Source organism: Rana temporaria, chromosome 1, assembly GCF_905171775.1.
Source record: "Rana temporaria chromosome 1, aRanTem1.1, whole genome shotgun sequence".
In the NCBI taxonomy this organism is placed as follows: domain Eukaryota; kingdom Metazoa; phylum Chordata; class Amphibia; order Anura; family Ranidae; genus Rana; species Rana temporaria.
Window position 1 is genome coordinate 451779921 of NC_053489.1, and position 22597 is coordinate 451802517.

The following is a 22597-nucleotide window of genomic DNA, read 5'->3' on the forward strand; positions in this document are numbered from 1 at the left end:
TGGCCCCCATAGAGCCTGATAAGGAAGCATGCATGCTTCGAACGCGTGCATCCTCCCGCTGATCCCTGACCCGGAAGTGACGTCATCCCCGGCTGTTTGCTCGGGAACTTTGTCTTCCTTCTCCATTGCTCCGAGAGCGTTCGGTCTCCCCCGTCGCTGCTAACAGAGGCAAGGAGCTGCGGCGATCCAGTCCATCGGACATCAAGTTACTACAGCCATCTCCGGGATCAGAACGGATGAAAAACTTTCCGGTCCGGGGCGTGGCTTGAGAATGGCGGTGTGAGAGACACGTTGGTTTGGAGCTCCGGGCCTTCTCCATATCCCCATGAGGAACATAGCATGAGCCCGGTAATCTAGCATGCACCTTACCCCACTCTAGCGACCAACGGTGTGTTCTTGGCGGCAGATGAAGCACTACAGCACGGTATGCATAGTGGTCGTAGACGTATAACGCGAGCAGAGTCAAAGAAGGCAGACCTGGCTGCCGACACTATAGCAAGCAGCGCAGCAAAAAGCAAACAGGGAGACATCCAGCGCTACTTCACATCAGCGTCCCCTGTGCTCATAACAGCGAGTGGGTCTGTTAACAGAGGTGCCCGAGGACGGGGAAGCGAGTGTTACGTCAGCAGGGGGAGGTCAGCTTCGCAGCGGAGATCTTCCGGTGTAGGGAGCCCCCAAACACAGACGCCGGCAAGTATAAAGACCTCGACGGACGCTTTAAAGGTGGGAACCGAGGAGATGGAGACTACAGAGATCGCGGAGATAAAAGCTATGCTGGCAGCTCTCCCCACTCGTCAGGATATCGAGAAACTACCTACTCGGCAGGAGATCAAGGTATTGATACTGCGGGTGGAAGAGACACAGCGCCAGGAACTACAGGCGGTAAGACACGATTTAAACACGCTGACAGAGAAGGTGATGCTGAGAGAGGACACAATAGTCTCTATAGAGCAAAGAGTGGGGGCTATTGAGAAAGTAATGGAAGCAAAACAGGACACTGAAGTAGAGTGGGTAACACAAACAATCATTGACTTACAACTACAGATGGAGGTCTTAGAGGATAGGAGCCGTAGGTGTAATTTACGGTTGCGGGGTGTACCTGAAGTGGCAGACAATGAGGACTTGGACAATAAAATCAAAGTGATCTTTGAGGCTATATTAAAATCACCGCAGAAGGAGATCGAAATAGAGAGGGTGCATAGAGCCCCCGGCCCCAAATCGTCTAATTTAGAAAGACCAAGGGACATAATCTGCCGACTGTATAGATACCAGCAGAAAGAAATGATTTTGAGGATGGCTTGGGACTTGGGAGACATAGAACATGAGGGTGCACATATAAAAGTTCTTCCTGATCTGTCCTGGGCCACACTACAACGAAGAGCATGCCTGCGACCTATATTGGACCTAGCCAAAGAAAAGGGGTTCACATACAGGTGGGGATACCCACTTGCGGTGACATTCCGTAAGTCTACGGTTTCGTTCATGCTCAAAACCCCATCAGAACTTCCGGACCTGTTTCAGTTTCTGGGAACACCTCCCATTCAGATATCAAATTGGCTATTTCCCATAACATATATGGGGAGCAGAGGAAGACCCCAAACGAGGACAGGACAAGGACAGGGAAAGGTCCCAATAATTTACACCCAGGTGGATGGGAATAGGCCAGGTGACCCCTGAAAGGCCTAACAGAAGAAAGGAGCCGGCTGTCAGATAAAGATGGAAATAATGAAAACGTGCATAGAACAGCCGGACTGAGGCAATGAGATACACCTGCTCAGAATAAGGAGTAGATAGAGTAGTGGAGGGACCGAAGAGAATGGGGTTGAACCCTACTATCTCCCCCTTTTTTTTTTCTTAACCTTAGCCTTGGAGTTGGAATGGAAGGTCCATCCCCCCCTTTTTTTTGGGGGGGGGGGGGCGCTTGGACTGAGGGGAGGGATATACCCTTTCACCCCCTTTTCTTTGGGGGGGGGACATACAAAATGGCTTAAAGAGGTCGGAACCAGGGATCTGAATATGGGACAGAGTACAGGACCTAAGGACAATAGGCCAGTACGCAGATTATGGCATTATGTTAATAAGTCAATAAGTAGATAAAGAACTGCTCATTAGGTTGCCTAATATGTACGGGTGGCGGATAGTATAAAGAAGGCCTAATAATGGGTAACGATATGCAACCGGTTGGGATGGTAGGGGAGAAAGAGGGACGGGTTTATGGAGGCCCCCTCCCTTTTTCCTTTTCACCTTTAATGCATTTTTTTTTTTTTTTTTTTTTTTAAGTGTGGGTCTAAGACACCTCAGGGATGTGAAACATATTCCTGCTTAGGGCACTAAGACACTAATTGTAAGTAGACATCACAAACACAAATACTATGACAGACATCACGACACAAAACAATAAGTACTATTAACACAATATAATACAACACACACATTATCGCACTGCATATTATATAACATAACACAGACATGGTGTATTAATTTAAACCTTTAAAATTTTCACATGACCGCTTAATAAGTGGTACATGGAGGACAATGTCCCAATGTACAATAGAGTGTAATTTGGCGCTAACGGGGAGGGAATCCTCGGGGGGACATAGTTCACAGTACACACACTTTATTTTTTAATTTTTTAATTTTCTTTTTTCTTAACGTTAGCACATCGCACTTTTTTTTTTTTTGTTGGGGCTTTCCACTGTCCGGTTTATATGGAAGATAATGCCTAGCTGGGAAGGAACAAAGTTCACCCCTCCCCCCTTTTTTTTTTTTTTTGGCTTGTCTGTTTTTTTTCGTTTTTTTCTTTCTCTCTCTCCAGTAAGGGGGGTGGAAGGAGAGTTAAAGGGTAAATGTAAAGGCTAAAGGTTTAAGTAACGTATATGACTATGTGTATGATAATATATGGCAAATTACAACCAAATGTTTATGGTTATGGTTAAGGATATATATGTTTTATTTCTTGAATGGGATTTCTCTTTTTTTTTTTTTTGCCCCTGTTTTGAGGCAAGATGGTGGAGGTCAAGGGGGAAGGAAGGGAAGGGAGGGAGGGGAGAGCGGATCCCCAGCAGTGGAGGGGAGGCCTTTTGGCATCTGGTCCAAGTTAGTTGCCCCCCCCCCTTTTTTCTCTTTTTTTTTTTTCTCTCGAGGGAGAAGCTTACCCGCCTAATGTCTTCTCTAGGGGGGGACGATGAGGGAGAAGGAGAGGGGGTGGGAGTGTGGGAGGAGCAGAAAATTCAGAGTGATTTATGGCTTTGAAATAGATAAAGACATGGATTTCCTGTGTCCTACATGACCCACGATCCTCCTCCTCCCTCTTCAGGTGATGGCAATTGTGATGACTTTTTTTTTTTTGGGGTATGCCTCTCCTGAAGCACCTCTGAAACACAGAGGCCCCCGTCTCCCCCATCCCTCCTGTAGATACCCCTTTGGGGGAGGAGGGGAGAGAAAGAAAAAAAAAAAGGGAAAAGAGTGACCTCACCAGATTGCTATCCGGGTGACTATAGAGGGGCTACGGAGAGGCCCGAAGCTGCAAACTTTCCATTTTTCAATTTTTTTTCTTAATTTTTCGATTTTGGATAACTGTTTTTTTTTTGTCTCTCCCAAAAGGGAATATCTATGTCCTGAGATTCTTTTTTTTTTTCTTTCCTTATTTATTCTTTTTGTACTGAATCTCTATAAGATAAAGGACATGGTATAACAAAGGAGCCAGCCAGGGTACACGCCCCTACACATAGGACGACGCTCAAATACCGTTAATACGGTGAGTGTTTAGTAGCAAGGTAGCTAATATTAGTAAGGGGGGACCTCCCACTCGACTACGGTGGGAGATTATACCCCCCTTTTTTTTTTGTTTTTTTTCCTTTCTTTCTCGTTTTCCTTTTTTTTTTTTTTTTTTTTTTTCTGTTGGGGTTATCTTTTTTTTTTTCTCTCTTCCCCTCCCCCATCCCCCTCTGGTACCCACCTCCCCCTGCCCTCCTCTCGTTGTCGGCCCTTTTTCCCACATAAGCATAATAAAGTATAGGTGTGGAAATAGGAAAATAGGATGGAAGCATTAAACGTATTATCATTGAACGCGAAGGGACTAAATACACCTGAAAAAAGGAGGGTACTTATGGAGGATCTGCAAAGATTAGGAGTAGACGTGGCGTACATACAGGAAACACATTTTAGAGAAGATAAAACTCCCATTTTAAAGACTAGAATATATCCAATAGTATACCACGCGACAAACCAGGAGGCTAAGTCAAAGGGGGTGTCTATCCTTATAGCAGGGAGAATTAAATGGACGTACGTAGACTCTATGAGAGATCCGAAAGGAAGATATATATTTGTGAAAGGTAGGATAGGAGGAGTGGGGGTAACACTTGCCACTGTATATGCACCAAATGAAAAACAGGAAATCTTCCTAGGCAAAATGATTACGCGTCTGCAAGATTTTACAGAAGGTCACCTGATTCTGGGAGGGGATTTCAATATCCCGCTAGATCCTAAAGAAGACACATCAGCCGGAAAGTCTTCTATTCCGTATGGGGTTAGAAACCGTACAACTCAAATTTTGCATAAAAATCAGTTGATCGACATATGGAGGCTGCTACACAATAAAGAAAAAGACTATACGTTCTATTCCGTCCCACATAAAATATACTCTCGTATAGACCTTTTCTTAATTCCACATGCTCAACTGCATTCAGTACGATCGGCCAAAATAGGACCCATTACATGGTCAGATCATGCACCGATTTTCCTGGAATATGAGATAAAAGACTTCCAAACCAATGGAGATTAAATGAAAGTCTTCTGCAAGATAAAAAGGTCTTAGAAGACATAAACAAAGAATTGGAGTTTTACTTTGGCACTAATGATACCCCAGAGTGCGACCCGGGAATTGTCTGGGAAGCACATAAGGCGGTCATCAGAGGTGTGTTAATCAAACATGGATCTAGAATAAAGAGGAAACGTATGGAAAAATTAAAAAGGTTATTGGAAGAATTAGTCACTCTAGAAGGTAGACATAAGCAAACAAGATCAACTATAGTAGAGGAAGAGATGGTGAGGAAAAGAACGGAAATTACTGACCTTCTGTACTATAAAGCAAAAGCAGCAATACAGAGATGTAAAAAGTTTGCATATGAATCAGGTGACAAATGCGGGAAAGGACTTGCTAGATTATTAAGAGAACAGAAAATGAGCAATTATATTCCACAGATTAAGCCACCAAAGAAACCAAAGGTTACTAAGCCAAATGATATAGCAAAAGAGTTTCAAGAATATTACTGCTCTCTTTATAATATACAGAGTAAACTCCCGACCCAAGACCAGATTGATCGGTACCTCACGGAATCAGATATTCCAAAACTATCAGAATCAGACAAAGAGAGGTTAGATGCCCCCATAGCAGAAGAGGAATTAAAAGTGGCAGTAAGCTCAATAAAAATGGGTAAAGCCCCGGGACCTGACGGCTATACGGGTCAATACTATAAAATCCTGTTCCCCTCGATATCGAAATATATGACTAAATTATTCAATGCGTTGGGGACAGCTGCTAATCTAACGAAAGAAACCTTATTAGCCTATATCTCGGTGATACCAAAAGAGGGGAAAGATCTGGGCCTATGCGGAAGTTACCGGCCGATTTCCCTACTAAACTTAGATGTCAAGATCTTTGCTAAGGTGCTAGCAAACAGGATACAACAGCATATCCCAGATCTGATACATCTGGACCAGGTGGGATTTGTTCCTACGCGGGAGGCACGCGATAATACTATTAAAGCCATCAACCTGGTACAGATAGCAAACACAACTCAGACGCAATGCGTGTTCCTGAATACAGACGCAGAGAAGGCCTTTGACAGGGTGAATTGGAGTTTCATGAGGGCAGTCTTACAATATGGAGGCTTTGGAAACAAAATAATAAAATGGATATTCTCTATGTACTCAGGGCTAACGGCCCAGGTACGGGCCAACGGAATACTGTCAGAGCCCCTACAGATCTCGAACGGGACTAGACAGGGCTGCCCTCTGTCCCCACTCCTCTTCGCCCTGTCATTAGAGCCATTTCTGAGCATAGTGCGCCAAAATCGGGATGTTTCAGGAATACAAATAGGGAAAAACCATTGCAAAATTACAGCCTATGCAGATGACATGTTGTTTACCCTCACTAATCCGTTGATCTCAATCCCGAATTTGATGAGGGAATTTGAGAAATATGGATCTCTCTCGAACCTTAGTATCAATTTCAATAAATCAGAAGCAATGGGAGTTAATGTCCCACAAACATCTATAACATACCTAAAACAAACATATAAGTTCAAGTGGACAGATAGAGCATTGACATATCTGGGTATACAATTACCAGGGAAAGTGGACAAGATCTTTGACTTAAATTTCCCACCACTACTGCAAAAGGTGAAGTTGTTACTTGACAAATGGAACCAAGGGTTCCATACTTGGTTGGACGATGCAACATCGTTAAGATGAATATACTTCCGAAAATCCTCTACTTACTACAAACACTACCAATACATATCCCAGTGCAGAATTTCAAACAATGTCAGAGAGTTATCTTTGAGTTTGTGTGGGCACATAAAAACCCAAGGATACAAAGGAAACAATTAATGTATACTAAGCAACAGGGAGGACTGGGGGTCCCAGATATAAGGAAATACTATTATGCTGTACACCTAAATAGATTAGTAGATTGGAATAGGCACTCAAGTATAAAATTATGGGTACAAATTGAACAGTCACAATCTAAAATACCATTAGAAAGGGCGCCATGGTGGTTTGCTGCACTGCCTAAAGAAACAAATAAGAACCCGATATGGGGAAATACAGTGAAGATATGTGCAGCAGCATTTTCTATGATTGGTATTGACCCTAGGACCTCCCCACTATACCCGGTGATAGGTAACCCTTTGTTCCCGATGGGATACCAAGAGGGCGCTTTCCGACATTTAAGAGATAGAGAATGTATACAGGTATTTAATTATATCCGAATGGGAAAATGGGTTACAATAGCCGACCTGATGGAACAAGGGAACGTATTCTGCCTAAAGGTTTGGAACGCACTCCAGATGGTTCACTTCCTGAATACATTACCAAATCCAGGGGTTTTTGAGAGACCACTTAAGAGATTTGAGAAAATGTGTAGTGAGAGGGGAATACTGAAACACACCCTATCAATGAGTTACGAACTACTAGCGCAATCAGGGAGTTGCCCTCCGAAGTGTGTCCAAGACTGGGAACAGGAACTAAAAAACACATTTAATACGGAACAACGACAACGTCTATATAAACGAACGCATGAAACATCAATTTGCGCGAGAACCCAAGAGACAAATTATAAGATCTTTGCAAGGTGGTATAGGACACCAGAAAAATTAAATAAAATCTTTCCAGAGGTGTCAGACAAATGCTGGAGGTGCCAGGTAAGCAAAGGGACGATGCTTCATATATTCTGGGATTGTCCCCTGTTAAAGCGCTTCTGGTCAGAGATCAAAAGGGCCCTCCAGTTCTGCTCAGAATATGAGATACCTGAAAATCTAGAATTCTATCTTTTACATATGAACCAAATCCCAGAGAAAGCTTATAGGGAGACAAGCATATGCCACTTATTAGATGCGGCAAAAGCATGCATAACAAAGAAGTGGAAGTCATCAGTCCCACCAACTATAGAGATGTGGATAAATAAAGTGAAGGAAATTAGTAAGTTAGAAGAACTAGTATTGACAGCACGACACCAACAGGAAAGATACTTAAAAACATGGACTTCCTGGAAATCCTTTTTGGATTCCAGGGTAGAGATGTAAGGAGGGTAAGGGCAAATATTACAGAGGCCATTGCGAACATTTTGATGTATTGTTTTGGGTGGGGTCGTTGTCTCTCCCGGATAACCAGGAGGAGGGGTGGGAAGTAAGGCTGTGATGACTAAGGTTAAAAGGGGAGGCTCAATAGTATGTACTGTATTATTGTATATTGTATGTTCAGTTGTACCATTTGTACATGTATTATTATTTTGTTTTAAATAAAAAAAAAGCTTAAATCTAAAAAAAAAAGAAAAACTTTCATATGAAGCCTGTCATGTAGCTCCTTTTGTGAGTACATTACTTTTATGTTTTTAACATCTCTAATAAATTACTTATTTACTACGCTCAGAAGGCGCCGCTTCCCTTTCTTTCTCCTGATGACAGGGAGGCTGCAGGGGCGATTGTGACCCCTGCAACCCCTTATGCTACGCCCATGATTGTGACACTAACACATGTCAAAGTTGCAAAATTGTGCTTAGGCATTAAGATTTGCTTTATATTTAGGCACAAAGGGGTTAAACCATACCCCCTTAAGCCCTCCCACTAATAGCACAACATGGCCACACCAAACATGTAATGTAGCGTGCTTCATGTCCCCCTCTCCACCCCCAATAAACATGGGCATGGTCAGAAGGATGTCCCCATATTTAATATCAAAAATCTATTCTATTGTTTATTCTCACATTGATCAGTGTATACGGGAAGGGCTGGGCTCCAGACAGTACAACCAGCTGCCCTTGTTCTGCCAGTACAGTGTGAGCGCTCTTATTGAAGTCTGTGAAGTCTGTGTGACTGGCTGACTGATATCATATGTTAGTACAGCTGACCTTGTTTGCTTCTCATTTGTCATCTGTCTGCCTTTGTAGCGGCACACTACATCAGTCACTTCATGTTTCTTCATAAAGAATTTTAATAACCACAACACTTATCTGGAGACACAGCCAGGATTGAGAGCAGGTCAAGAAAACGGATTCTATAATTCTATAGTAGGTCTAGGAAAAATTCAAAAATAAAGGAATATGGTATAGTGCCTGCATTTAACCCTTTCACTGCCAGAGCCATTTTTGCTTTAAAAAACGATTTAGGTCTGAAGATTGCAAAAAGAACACACACGTTATATATTTACTGAAAATAGACACCATAGAGAATATAATAGTGGTAGCTACCACTATTTTATTTTCTAGGGTGTCTGCTTTCAGAAAATATATAACGTGTGTGTATTTTTTGTAATCTTTAGACCTACATACATTGGCCCGGATTCAGAAAGGACTTACGACGGCATATCTCCAGATACGCCGTCGTAAGTCCAAATGCGCGTCGTCGTATCTATGCGCTTATTCAGGAACTGAGATACGCCTGAATTTTGCAAGATACGCCGTCGTATCTTGGGTGCATATTTACGCTGGCCGCTAGGGGCGCTTCCGTAGATTTGCGCATCGTATATGTAAATGAGATCGATACGCCGATTCACGAACGTACTTGCGCCCGTCGCAGTAAGATACGCCTTTGTGTAAGGCGTAAGTCCGGCGTAACCTTACCCCTCATAAAGCAGGGGTGAGTCATGTTAAGGTATGGACGTCGAAAACGAGGGAAGTCGTACGTGAATGGGGCTTGGCGTAGGTTACGTTCACCTCGTATGAATGGAGCCGGCGTATCTTAGGGAGTAAATTCGACGTGATTCTGAGCATGCGCTCGCATGCGCCGTTCGTTCGGCCATGCATTTACATGGGGTCACACTTCATTATAATACAACACGCCCACCTTCCACCTACTTTGAATTAGGCGGGCTTACGCCGGCCGATTTACGTTACGCCGGGGCAACGTTGTCGGCGAGTGCTTTGTGAATACAGTACGAGCCTCTCCAAGTTACGTCGGCGTAGCGCATATGAGATGCGCTGCGCCCGCACAAAGATACACCGATGTACGTGAATCTGGGCCATTATATATTTTCTGAAAGCAGACACCCTAGAGAATAAAATAGTGGTAGCTATCATCTTTTATGTCACTTGATGTTATCTCAAAGGACTAGGAAATGCAAAATGTCAGTAAAAAACACACTAAATTTATTTTTAGGGCAAACAAACAACTACCCAAACTTTTGGTAAAACATAAAAGACGAGTAAATAGATACCCAACATGTCAAACTTTAAATTTGAGTGTGCCCGTGAAATGGCGACAAACTTTAGAACCCTATATTAAAGTGATTGTAAAGGTAGAAGGTTTTTTTATCCTAATGCATTCTAGGCTTTAAGATCAAAAGACTTCTGTGTGCAGCAGTCCCCCTCAGCCTCCCCTAATACTTACCTGAGCCTATCTCTTTCCAGCGATGTTGCACGAGTGCCTCAGCCGCCCAGGACTTTCCATCCTAATTGACTAAGACACATTAGCTCCTGCTGCTGTCAATGAGTCAGTTAGTCAATGAGGAGAGAGAGGGGGTGGGGCCGAACCACTGCTCCATGTCTGTATGGACAAACAGAGCTGCCACTCAGCTCGGGTGCCCCCATAGCAAGCTGCTTACTGTGGAGTCACTCAACAGGAGGGAGGGTCCAGGAGAACCAAAGAGGGACCTGAGAAGTGGAGGATCTGGGCTACTCTGTGCAAAACCACTACACAGAGAAGGTAAGTATAACATGTTTGTTATTTTTTTTTTTTTTAAATAACAAAACTTTAAAGTGGTTCTAAAAGGTAAAACATTTTTATCCTAAGGCCCCATGCACACAGGACGCCGGTGCAAACTCTGCTGAACACACATTTTTAAACGCTAAAACCGGCGTTTAGAAACACGTGTTTTACCGTGATTTACTGCGTTTGCGTTTATAAGCGTTTAGTTAAGAAACATCATAAGACCCTCCCTAAGCTCAAAAAACAGTATTATTTAACCATTTCAGCCATTTTGTGAGACCAGAGTGAGTAGCAGCTGAGAGAGCAGCCGTGTACTTGTATTTAGCGTGTCACTTGCCACATCACCTGCCACAAGCTGCGGATTGTCCACTTGTCACGTCACCTGCCACAAGTTGTGAATTGTCCACTTGCCACGTTACCTGGCCACGTCACCTGCTACAAATTGTGAATTGTCCACTTGCCACATCACCTGCCACCTCACCTGGCCACACCACCTGCCACAAGTTGTGGATTGTCCACTGGCCACGTCACCTGGCCACGTCACCGGCCATGTCACCTGGCCACGTCACCTGCCACAAGTTGTGGATTGTCCACTCGCCATGTCACCTGGCCACAAGTTGTGGATTGTCCACTGGCCACCTCACCTGCCACGTCACCTGCCACAAGTTGTGTATTGTCCACTTGTCACGTCACCTGACCACGTCACTTGCCACAAGTTGTGTATTGTCCACTGGCCACGTCACCTGGCCACCTCACCTGTCACAATTGTGGATTGTCCACTTGCCACATCACCTGGCCATGTCACCTGGCCACGTCACCTGTTCACATCACCTGGCACATCATCTGGCCACAAGTTGTGGATTGTCCACTGGCCATGTCACTTGGCCATGTCACTTGCCACGTTGCCTGCCACAAGTTGTGGGTTGTCCACTTGCCACGTCACCAGGCCATGTCACCTGGCCATGTCACCTGGCCACGTCACCTGCCACAAGTTGTGGATTGTCCACTTGCCACATCACCTGGCCGCGTCACATGCCACATCACCTGTTCACATCACCTGGCGCGTCACCTGGCCACAAGTTGTGGATTGTCCACTGACCACGTCACCTGGCCACATCACCTGCCACAAGTTGTGGATTGTTCACTTGCCACATCACCTGGCCACGTCACTTGCCACGTGACCTGCCACAAGTTGTGGATTGTCCACTTGCCACGTCAACAGGCCATGTCACCTGGCACGTCACCTGGCCACGTCACCTGCCACAAGTTGTGGATTGTCCACTTGCCACATCACCTGGCCACATCACCTGCCACATCACCTGGCCACGACACCTGCCACAAGTTGTGGATTGTCCACTTGCCACGTCAACAGGCCATGTCATCTGGCCACGTCACCTGGCCACAAGTTGTGGATTGTCCACTTGCCACATCACCTGGCCACGTCACCTGCCACAAGTTGTGGATTGTCCACTGACCACATCACCTGGCCACATCACTTGCCCACATCACCTGCCACAAGCTGTGGATTGTCCACTTGCCACGTCACTTGGTCACAAGTTGTGAATTGTTCACTGGCCATGCCACCTGGCCACGTCACCTGCCACAAGTTGTGGATTGTCCACTTGCAACTTCACCTGGCATGTCACCTGGCAAGTCACCTGCCACAAGTTGTGGAGTGTCCACTCGCCACGTCACCTGGCCACGTCATCTGCCACAAGTTGTGGATTGTCCACTGGCTACGTCACCTGCCACGACACCTGCCACAAGTTGTGGATTGTCTACTTGCCACAAGTTGTGAATTGTCCACTTGTCACGTCACCTGCCACGTCACCTGCCACAAGTTGTGGATTGTCCACAATGCAATGCAAGCAATTACATTTTTTATATATTTTTTTAATGGTTTTTCATCATTTGCCATCATTTTTGAGATTTCTAATGTAAAAAAATAGGTCACCTTTAAAAACGCTTATAAACAAAATCCTATGTGTCCATGCACACAGTCTCGTTTATTGCCGTTTTTAGGCAGTTGCGTTTAACCTAGTTTTTCCAGAAGCAAAAAAATGGGTTCAGACGCAAAAGTTTTCCACGTTTGAACCTATTTTTTTGCTTCTGGAAAAACAAGGTTAAACGCAACTGCCTAAAAACGGCAATAAACATTGCATTGACACATAGGAATTCGTTTATAAGTGTTTTTAAAGGTGACCTATTTTTTTACATTAGAAATAGGATAACATTGAATGTGTTCAGGGGCAATTGAAAAAAGTTTCCAAATGCCTCTGAACACGCGTTTAACAGCGTCTCGTGTGCATGGGGCCTAATGCATTCCCCGCTGCTGTCTCTCAAGTCCTGTTAGCAGAGAGCAGGGCAGGGCCAAGGTGCGCTGTGTGTGTCAATGGATGCATACAGCCCAGAGCTTGGGATCAGCTCCCCCCCCCCCCCATAGTAAGCACTTGCTATGGGGGCAGACACAGAAAAGGAGGAGTCAAGATCGCTGGTGGGGGGCCCCAAAAGAGGAAGTTCAGGGATGCCCTGTGCAAAACCATTGCACAGAGCAGGTATGTATAACATGTTTGGTATTTTATTGATAACAATAATAATAAAAAAAAATAACAGCCTTTGCAACTACAAATGCAGATTTGTAAGTATTACACTTTGCACTAACTGTGGCCATTCTGTTGCTTTTCAAGAAAAATGAAATACTCTTGCACATTCATGAAGCACAGCGCAATCTTTTACTAATGTGCTTTCCACAATGAGAATGAATGGTGCTTGGAGGGGAAGGAAATGACTTTGACAGGTCATAGGACGGTGTTCTCCTATCCTGGAGCAGCGTTATGCAGAGAACACAGTAAAGAGGCCAGATCCTCGTAGCGCAGCGCATTCCTACGTCCGGCGTAGCGTATCTCTAATACACTACGCCACCGTAACTTACAACGCATTTTCCTTATCCTCAAAGAATTTGCACCGTAAGTTAAGGCGGCGTAGTGTAACTTTGGCGGCGTAAGGGCGCGCAATTCAAATGTATGTGATGGGGGCGTGTTTTATGTTAATACATCGTGACCCAACATAAATGACGTTTTTTTTTAACGGCGCATGCGCCGTCCGTGGGGGTATCTAAATAAACCGGAACAAGCCAATGTTTACGATGATGACATCATTCTACGCAAATCCCTATTCGCAAACGACTTACGCAAACGACGTAAAAAAAAAAAATTTGACGCGGGAATGACGGCCATACTTAACATAGGATACGCCTCATATAACAGGGGTAACTATACGCCGAAAAAAGCCTTACGGAAACGACGTAAAAAAATGCGCCGGCCGGACATACGTTCGTGGATCGCCGTATCTAGCTATTTGCATGCTCAACGCGGAATTCGACAAAAACGCCACCTAGCGGCCGGCGGAAAAATGCACCTACGATCCGACGGCGTACTAAGACGAACGCCAGTCGGAACGAGCCCAGATGCAGTCGTATCTTGTTTTGTAGATACAAAACAAAGATACGGCGCGGGAACTTTGAAATTACGCGGCGTATCAATAGATACGCCGGCGTAATTCTTCTGTGGATCTGGCCCAAGGACTCTGCTGGCTCCACTCCGCACTTCTTAAATACACCATATAATGTGGGTACTATGTAAAATAACTGCTGTGTTATAAATAAGACCCAGAGGAACCCTGTTTTAAAAACAGTGTTATGGCTGAAATAAAGTTATTTAAAAAAAAATACATACAATAAATAAACAAAGCACAGCAGTGTATTTTACAAACACACTGTACTTGCTTTCGCACAACAAAGACCATTCTTTTAAGGAAGTAAAATAAAAAAATAGGTGCAGGAGAGTTCAATGACGTAACCTGTCAAATTCATGAGACCAACCTACGCACATGAGACACCCCAGCTCCACACCCATGGCCTACATTTTATAAATAACTCACTTTGGTGTCCAGCAATGAGCAGAATCCACTCTCCCCAATGAATAGGCATTTAGGCCTGCCATACACGGGGCAAATTTCTATCCTGCAATCACAGGTTGCAGGAAAGAAATTCCCTTGATTCCCCAATCAACACAATCCCTCCTGCCAGGCCATTGTCTTCTCCCAGCAGGGGGAAGGTGAGGGTAGCCGTCCCTACAGGGAGAAGACAATGGGGCAGATTCAGGTACCGCTGCGCACTTCTTACGGAGGCGCAGCGTCCCGTTTTTGCCCTGCGCCCCCGCAAATTATTTGCGCTACGCTTCATTCACGAAGCAGTAGCCACGTAATTTGCGTGGGCGCTCCTCAAAAATTCCCGGCGTAAGGGCGCGTAATTTAAATGATCCCGTAGGGGGCGTGGATCATTTAAATTAGGCGCGTTCCCGCGCCGAACGTAGTGCGCATGCTCCGTCGGGAAACTTTCCCGACGTGCATTGCGGCAAATGACGTCGCAAGGACGTCATTTGCTTCAAAGTGAACCTGAATGGCGTCCAGCGCCATTCACGATTCACTTACGCAAACAACGTTAAATTTTAAATTCGAGACGCGGGAACGACAGGTATACGTAGCATTGGCTGCCCCTGCTAATAGCAGGGGCAGCCTTACGCAAAAACCGACGTACGCAAACTACGTAAACTGCATACGCAGGGCTCGCGTAGGGTTGTGAATCGGCGTTAGTATGCAATTTGCACACTATACGCTGACCACAACGGGAACGCCACCTAGCGGCCTGCGTAAGAATGCAGCCTAAGATATGATGGCATAAGGAGCCTTATGCCAGTCATTTCTTAGGCTGCAGTCGGCGTAACGAGGTTCCTGAATCAGGAGCATTCGTAACGCTGGCGCAAGTAAGCAATTGCGCTGCGTAACTATGGTTACGCAGACGCAATTGCTACCTGAATCTGGGCCAGTGAGTATTGCTAGCAGTTATAATCACAGGTAAAACTCTGCTGTTTGTACCCAAGTTACTCGATCAACTTGGAACACTCAGTCTGCCCATACACGGTTTTAATTTTGTCCGGTTCCTGCTGAACCAGCCGAGATTTGAACCGTGTATGGCCTGCCTTATTCAGCAAAGCATTACAAAAGACCAATAATATAGAGCTAAGAGTGGTAAACTGTCAGCTCAATAATCAGGTTTATTCTGATTGGCTGGCATGAGTTTCTTGATTTTTTTTTTATGTTATAATGGCACTTTGCACTGCTTAAAGGGATTGTAAAGGTACACATTTTTTTCCTAATTAGCTTCCTTTACCTTAGTGCAGTCCTCCTTCACTTACCTCATCCTTTGATTTTGCTTTTAAATGTCCTTATTTCTTCTGAGAAATCCTCACTTCCTGTTCTTCTGTCTGTAACTCCACACAGTAATGCGAGGCTTTCTCCCTGGTGTGGAGTGTCATGCTCAGTCCCTGTGGAGTGTCGTGCTCGCCCCCTCCCTTAGACTACAGAGAGCCTCGCATTACTGTGTGGAGTTACAGACAGAAGAACAGGAAGTGAGGATTTCTCAGAAGAAATAAGGACATTTAAAAGCAAAATTGAAACATGAGGTAAGTGAACGAGGACTGTACTAAGGTAAAGGAAGCTATTTAGGAAAAAGAAAATGTACCTTTACAACCCCTTTAAAGCGGAGTTCCAGCCTCAAAAAATTGACTTTTCAAAAAATTAAAGGTCAGCAGCTACAAATACTGTAGATGCTGACTTTTAATATAAGGACACTTACCTGTCCAGGCACCTGCGATGTTGGCACCCAAAGTCGATCCGTCTATCGGCTTCAGGTGGAGGCGCCGGCATCTTCACTAAAGGAATAGGAAGTGAAGCCTTGCGGCTTCACAACCTGTTTCCTGCAGCGCTTGCGCAAGTTGCGCTGCGCTTTCTGAATGATTCCGCTGTCTTCTGGGACCAGTACGTCTCCCAGAAGGAGGCTGGGGGGAGGGGCCAAACGTTTACACTAAATACCTGGTTTTGACAGTTATCCGCTCTCCCCCCAAAAGGTGCCAAATGTGGCAGCGGAGGGCGGGAGGAAGCAGAGCTTCCACTTTTGGATGGAGCTCCACTTTAATTTCTGAATTAGTATGGAAAGAGAAGGCCTGTTTAACCACTTCCCTACCGCCCAATGTCATATGACGTCCACAGATGGGATCTCCCATCCTGGGTGGATGTCATATGACGTCCTGGGCTTCCCGCCTGTCTAGGACCTGGTGCGCGTGCCCGGCGGCCATGATGTCCGCCAGGCAATCACAGCAGGACTGTGGATCTGTGTATGTAAACACACAGATCCACAGTCCTGTCAAGTGAGGAGATCAATGGGTGTTCCCAGTACAGAGGAACACACATCGGTCTCCTCCCCCTACAGTTAGAATCACATACTAGGGAACATATTAACCCCTTGAGCGCCCTCTAGTGTTAACCCCTTCCCTGCCAGTCACATTTATACAGTAATCACTGCAGTTTTATAGGACTAATCGCTGTATAAATGTGAATGGTCCCAAAAATGTGTCAAAAGTGTCCGATATGTCCGTCGCAATGTCACGGTCACAATACAAATCGCAGATCGCCGTCATTACTAGTATAAAAATAAATAAAAATGCAATAAAACTATCCCCTATTTTGTAGACGCTATGGCCCGGATTCACGTAGCACTTACGCCGACGTATCTCGAGATACGCCGCGTAAGTGCACATATGCGCCGTCGTATCTATGCGCCTGACTCTGAAAGCAAGATACGCCTGAAAATAGGCTTCATCCGACCGACGTAAGTTTCCTACGCCGTCGTATCGTAGGCACATATTTACGCTGGCCGCAAGGGGCGCTCCCATTGATTTACAATTTGAATATGCAAATAAGTGAGATACGCCGATTTACGAACGTACTTGCGCCCGGCGCTCTAATATACGCAGTTTACGTAAGTCGTACGTCCGGCGTAAAGTTAAGCCTCATAAAGCAGGTGTAAGTCAGCAGCATCAATGCAAATGGCTGCACCAGGGAACACAGCCGTCGTTTTTTACGTTGTTTACGTAGTACGTGAATAGGGCTAGTCGTAGGTTACGTTCAAGTCGTAGGCAGTGATTCGACGAAAATTAGGCAGTTGTTTCGGTTTCGACGTGATTCTGTGCATGCGCACTGGGAAGCGTCCATGGGACAGCGCATGCGCCGTTCATTATTCGTATCTCGATGGCGCTCGGCCCATCATTTACATGGGGTCACGCCTCATTAGCATGGCTCACGCCCACTGCCACTTACGACGAGTTACGCCGAGGGAACCCAGCGTAGATTAGGGAGCAAGTCCTTTGTGAATACTGTGCTCGCCGCTCTGCGCTACGCCGGCGTAGCGTATATTCGATACTCTACGCCGGCATAACTATGCGCCAAGGTATGTGAATCCGGGCCTATAACTTTTGCGCAAACCAATCAATATACGCTTATTGCGTTTTTTTTTTTACCGAAAATATGTAGAAGAATACGTATCGGCCTAAACTGAGGAAAAAATGCATTTTTTGGGGATATTTATTATAGAAAAACGTAAAAAATATTGCATTTTTTTTTCGAAATGGTCGCTGCATTTTTGTTTATAGCGCATAAAATAAAAACCGCAGAGGTGATCAAATACCACCAAAAGAAATCTCTATTTGTGGGAAAAAAAGGACATCAATTTTGTTTGGGAGCCACGTCGCACGATCGCGCAATTGTCAGAAAAAGCGACGCAGTGCCGAATCGCAAAAAGTGCTCTGGTAAGGAAGGGGGTAAATTCTTCCAGGGCTGAAGTGGTTAATTGATTTACATATAAAGTAGAAAATAATTGGAGCTAAAGCAGTTTAAAAAAGTACACAGCCACTATCGTTGCAGCATGTGACCCTCTAGTTGGTTACTGACTTCCTTATCAGCGTTTCGCCTACTTAGATCAGATGAACGTGATCTCGGTATCAGATGATCTAAAACTGCACCAAGGTTATTTCTGTAGTTGGGAATTTCACACACTGTGTGATGTCCTGGCAACATGTTATAAAGGCATGTTTCTTAGGAAGGAAGATATTCTTTGGTACAGCTCACCGGAAGTGACAAGGACATGGCATCTCTCCAGAAATCAACATTTATTTTCTACAAAAAAACGAATGCAGCCATCATATTGAAGGACCGGTAAGTTTCAATATAATATATTTTTGTTTGTCTTTGTTTTTGTTACCCTTTTTCTCTCACCGCAGTCTTGGCAATGTCATAGCATGCATTATGGGGGCATATTTCTTAGTTATTTGCTAGTGTACGCTCTGGGGGATTGTGTGCTCCTGCGTCTCACCATACTGATTCTCTTTTAATTTGCAGGTTGGTCTTCACTGGAGCTGAACAGAAGCAGAGTAATAAAAGCCTTGGTGTTTGTTTTGTACGACAACATAGGAAAGGTTCAGTGAAAGTTGCACACTATACAGTCATACTTTCATTGACTTGGCACCAGTCCTAATCTACAATATCTACTCCGTTATTAAAAATTAAATATGTCTTGTTTGCAGGAGAAGGATGATACTATTGTACCATAAGTAAATATTCAACGGGGATTATAAATTCTATCTAATGTTATGAAATGTGGGTGCAAAGTTGTTGTTTTTATGAATCAGTTACGCATAGATATCCATTAGATCCGACAGGCGTAAGTCTCTTACGCCGTCGGATCTTAACTGCATTTTTTTTTTTGCCCGCTAGGTGGCGCTTCCAACGAATTCCGCGTTGAGTATGCAAATTAGCTACATACGCGAATTCCCGAATGTACGCGCGGCCGACGCAGTAAAGTTACGACGTTTACGTTAGGCTTTTCCCGGCGTAAAGTTGCCCCTGTTATATGAGGCACAGCCAATGTTAAGTATGGCCGTCGTTCCTGCGTCGAAATTTGAAAAAGTTACGTTGTTTGCGTAAGTCGTCAGTGAATGGGGCTGGACGTCATTTACGTTCACGTCGAAACCAATGACGTCCTTGCGGCGTACTTTGGAGCAATGCACACTGGGAAATTCCACGGACGGCGCATGCGCCGTTCCGCAAAAACGTCAATCACGTCGGGTCACAGTAGTTTTACATTAAACACGCCCCCCTGATCCAAATTTGAATTAGGCGGGCTTATGACGGCGGATTTACGCTACGCCGCCGCAACTTACGGAGCAAGTGCTTAGAGAATACAGCACTTGCCTGTGTAAAAAGAAAAAAAAATTACAGCGTCGCTCCGCATGCATGCTCCGCTATGATCGTTCTTACGGTGCGCAGGATCGCCGCCGCTAAAAAATTATATCTCAATGATGCCTCTGGGTGCAGGCATCATTGAGATATCCCCCCGCAAAGCCCAGGACGTCATTTGACGTCCACCCGGGATAACAGGTCCCCATTTTGGACGTCATATGACGGCGTGCGGGTATTAAGTGGTTAAAGAGGTCAACCAGGTCTGGTAAGCACAATTTACTACTTGTGCACATTGGGTGTCGTACTAATTATCCAGGTGATGGAAGATCAATTAAGTTTGCACGACCGGAGACGGTTTTTGTATCACAGCAAGAAATATATCTAGAGGATATTCGAGCATTGATGTTGTATCTTTGTTTGCACCAATGGGACTTTATTATTTACTATTGATTTTATTGATTGATTTATCACGTACAACAGAACACATTTTTATTCATTTACTTGTTGCATATTATAGGATAAGTTGTGTAATTACATATTACTCCATAGCGCCCCCTGTACACTTTTTACACGCATCAGATAGAAGTCACATACATTTCATCACTTTCTAGGGGAGCAGCTTGGGCCAGATCCACGTACCTCAGCGCATCTTTCCGTCCGGCGTAGCGTATCTCTGATACACCGCCGCCGTAACTTACAGCGTTTTTTCTGTATCCTGAAATAATTTGCGCCGTAAGTTACAGCGGCGTAGTGTAACTTTGTCGGCGTAAGGGCGCGCAATTCAAATAGTTGATATGGGGGCGTGTTTTATGTTAATACGTCTTGACCCGACGTAAATGACGTTTTTTTTTACGGCGCATGCGCCGTCCGTGGGGGTATCCCAGTGCGCATGCTCGAAATTAACCCGCAACAAGCCAGTGTTTACGACGTGAACGTCATTCTACGCAAAGCCCTATTCGCGAACGACTTACGCAAACAACGTAAAATTTTCAAAATTCAACGCGGGAACGACGTCCATACTTAACATTGCGTACGCCTCATAGAGCAGGGGTAACGTTACGCCGAAAAAAGCCTTACGGAAACAATGTAAAAAAAACTGCGCCGGCCGGACGTACGTTTGTGGATTGGTGTATCTAGCTAATTTGCATACTCGACGCGGAAATCGACGGAAGCGCCACCTAGCGGACAGCGTAAATATGCACCTACGATCCGACGGCGTACTAAGACGAACGCCAGTCGGATCGAGCCCAGATTCAGTCGTATCTTGTTTTGTGGATACAAAACAAAGATACGACGGGGCATCTTAAAAATTATGCGTAATTCCTTTGTGGATCCGGCCCATTGTGTGTTTGGGACCTTTACATGGGTACCCGAATTCTTGTTTAATAATATATATAAATATTTTTTTGGGCGCGGAATTGTTTTTTATATATATAAATGATAACTGTAAAATAGCTCTCTGAAAAACATACTTTTGTCTTGAGCCCTGTACACACGCTCGGTTTTCTTGGCGGTAAAAAGAAAACCGAGGGGAAAACTGCCATGCAGCTTTGGCCGGGAATCCCGGCCATGTGAATGCGCCATCGGCACCGCCTTGCAGTCTTTCCTATAGGTAAGTAGTAGATCTGGTGGGAAAAAAAACGCTGGGAATCCTGACGGAAAATAGAGAGCAGGTTCTCTATTTTACCGCCAGGATTCCCGGCTGTGTTCCTGATGGGAAAACTGCGAGGAAGCATACACACTTTCGGTTTTCCTGGCCAAAAGCTCTCCTGGCAGTTTTCCTGCCGGGAAAACCGGTCGTGTGTACAAGGCTTTAAAGGAGAAGTAAAGCTTGTTTGTGTGGATCACAGGAGTACAATTCGTTTTGTACTCCTGTGACCTGTTTTCAGCAGAGAGCGGGCCGAAGTCCTCTCTCTGCTGATGTCTCAGAAGTCGGTTCAGGGTCCGTGTCATCATGACAATAGAAGTCGGGATCCACCAAGTTCCTGGACCGACACTCGGCTCAGCCTCTCAGTGAGCCGCTCAGAGTCTGAGCTGGGGGACAGATGCAGCATTCTACCGAGGAAGCCAAAATGGCCCCCTCCACACAAGAGACATAGTACCGTACGATGCATGGTAAGTGAGTAATGTGGGAAAATCAGCAGGAGGGAGAGGGGCAGGCAATACTGGTGACTAGACTTTTGCCCTATGCAGGCCTTTTTTTGGACACAGCTTTCAGAGTTCAGTTTCTCTTTATCATAACACTCACCTGAACTAAGTGCCTTGGGTTGTTCAGCCTTACTCTCGGTTGATGTTGGTTTTTCAGGAGCTTCTTTGTCACTCTTGGTGTTCGGAGAATCAGGAATTTCATTTTTGACTGTTGTTGCAGCAATTGTGCTACTTTTTGCAGTGGTGATAATAGGTTTGTCAGGTTCTTTTGTTGTTACTTTTGTTGATGCTGTAGATGCCGTTGTCGGAGAATTGGCAACTGTAGCCGTAGTTGTATTACCTGTTGTTATGGTAGACGCTGTTTCGGATGGTTTTGGACTTGGCATAATTGGCTTGGTAGTTGTTCCTGTATTAACTGTAGTAGTTACAGATTCCGTACCGATCTCTGGAGTTGTTAATGTCTGATTGGCAATTTCTACAGATCCATCTGTATGATTAACTGGCGTTGATGTTTCGGGTGTGCTGGATGAAACAATTGTTCCTGGTGTTTTCGACTCAAGGAGTGATGTTGTGTTGGCTGGCATATCTGTAGTCGTTTGGTTCTCTGGGGCACTTATACTTGTGTTTGTAGTTATTACTTGGTGCGTAGTTACATCACTCATATTGCTACTTACTGTTGTAGTTTGTCCTGAAACGTCTGACGTATTTCCAGCCAGTGTGGATGCTTCCGTCGCATTAGTCTCTTCCTCAGGTAAACTCACAGGTATGGAAACCGATGCAACAGTTGGTGGTCCTGTTGGTCCTGTTGTTTGCAAAGGAGAAATTGTTGAGATCAGCTCTGTGGCCTGTGTTGGTGTTGAAGTGTCTGTTTCTGTTCCATGGACAAGTCCTGG

The 22597-nt window shown here is 44.9% G+C and overlaps 1 protein-coding gene across 1 annotated transcript in view; it reads right to left on the bottom strand.

Moving 5' to 3' along the window:
* PARM1 (prostate androgen-regulated mucin-like protein 1) overlaps positions 1–22597 on the bottom strand; it is a 164835-nt gene that overhangs the window by 51592 nt on the left and 90646 nt on the right. Inside the window, exon 2 of the mRNA XM_040327721.1 lies at positions 21805–22593. Coding sequence (XP_040183655.1) covers positions 21805–22593 — 789 coding nt within the window. The remainder of the gene's footprint in view (positions 1–21804; positions 22594–22597) is intronic.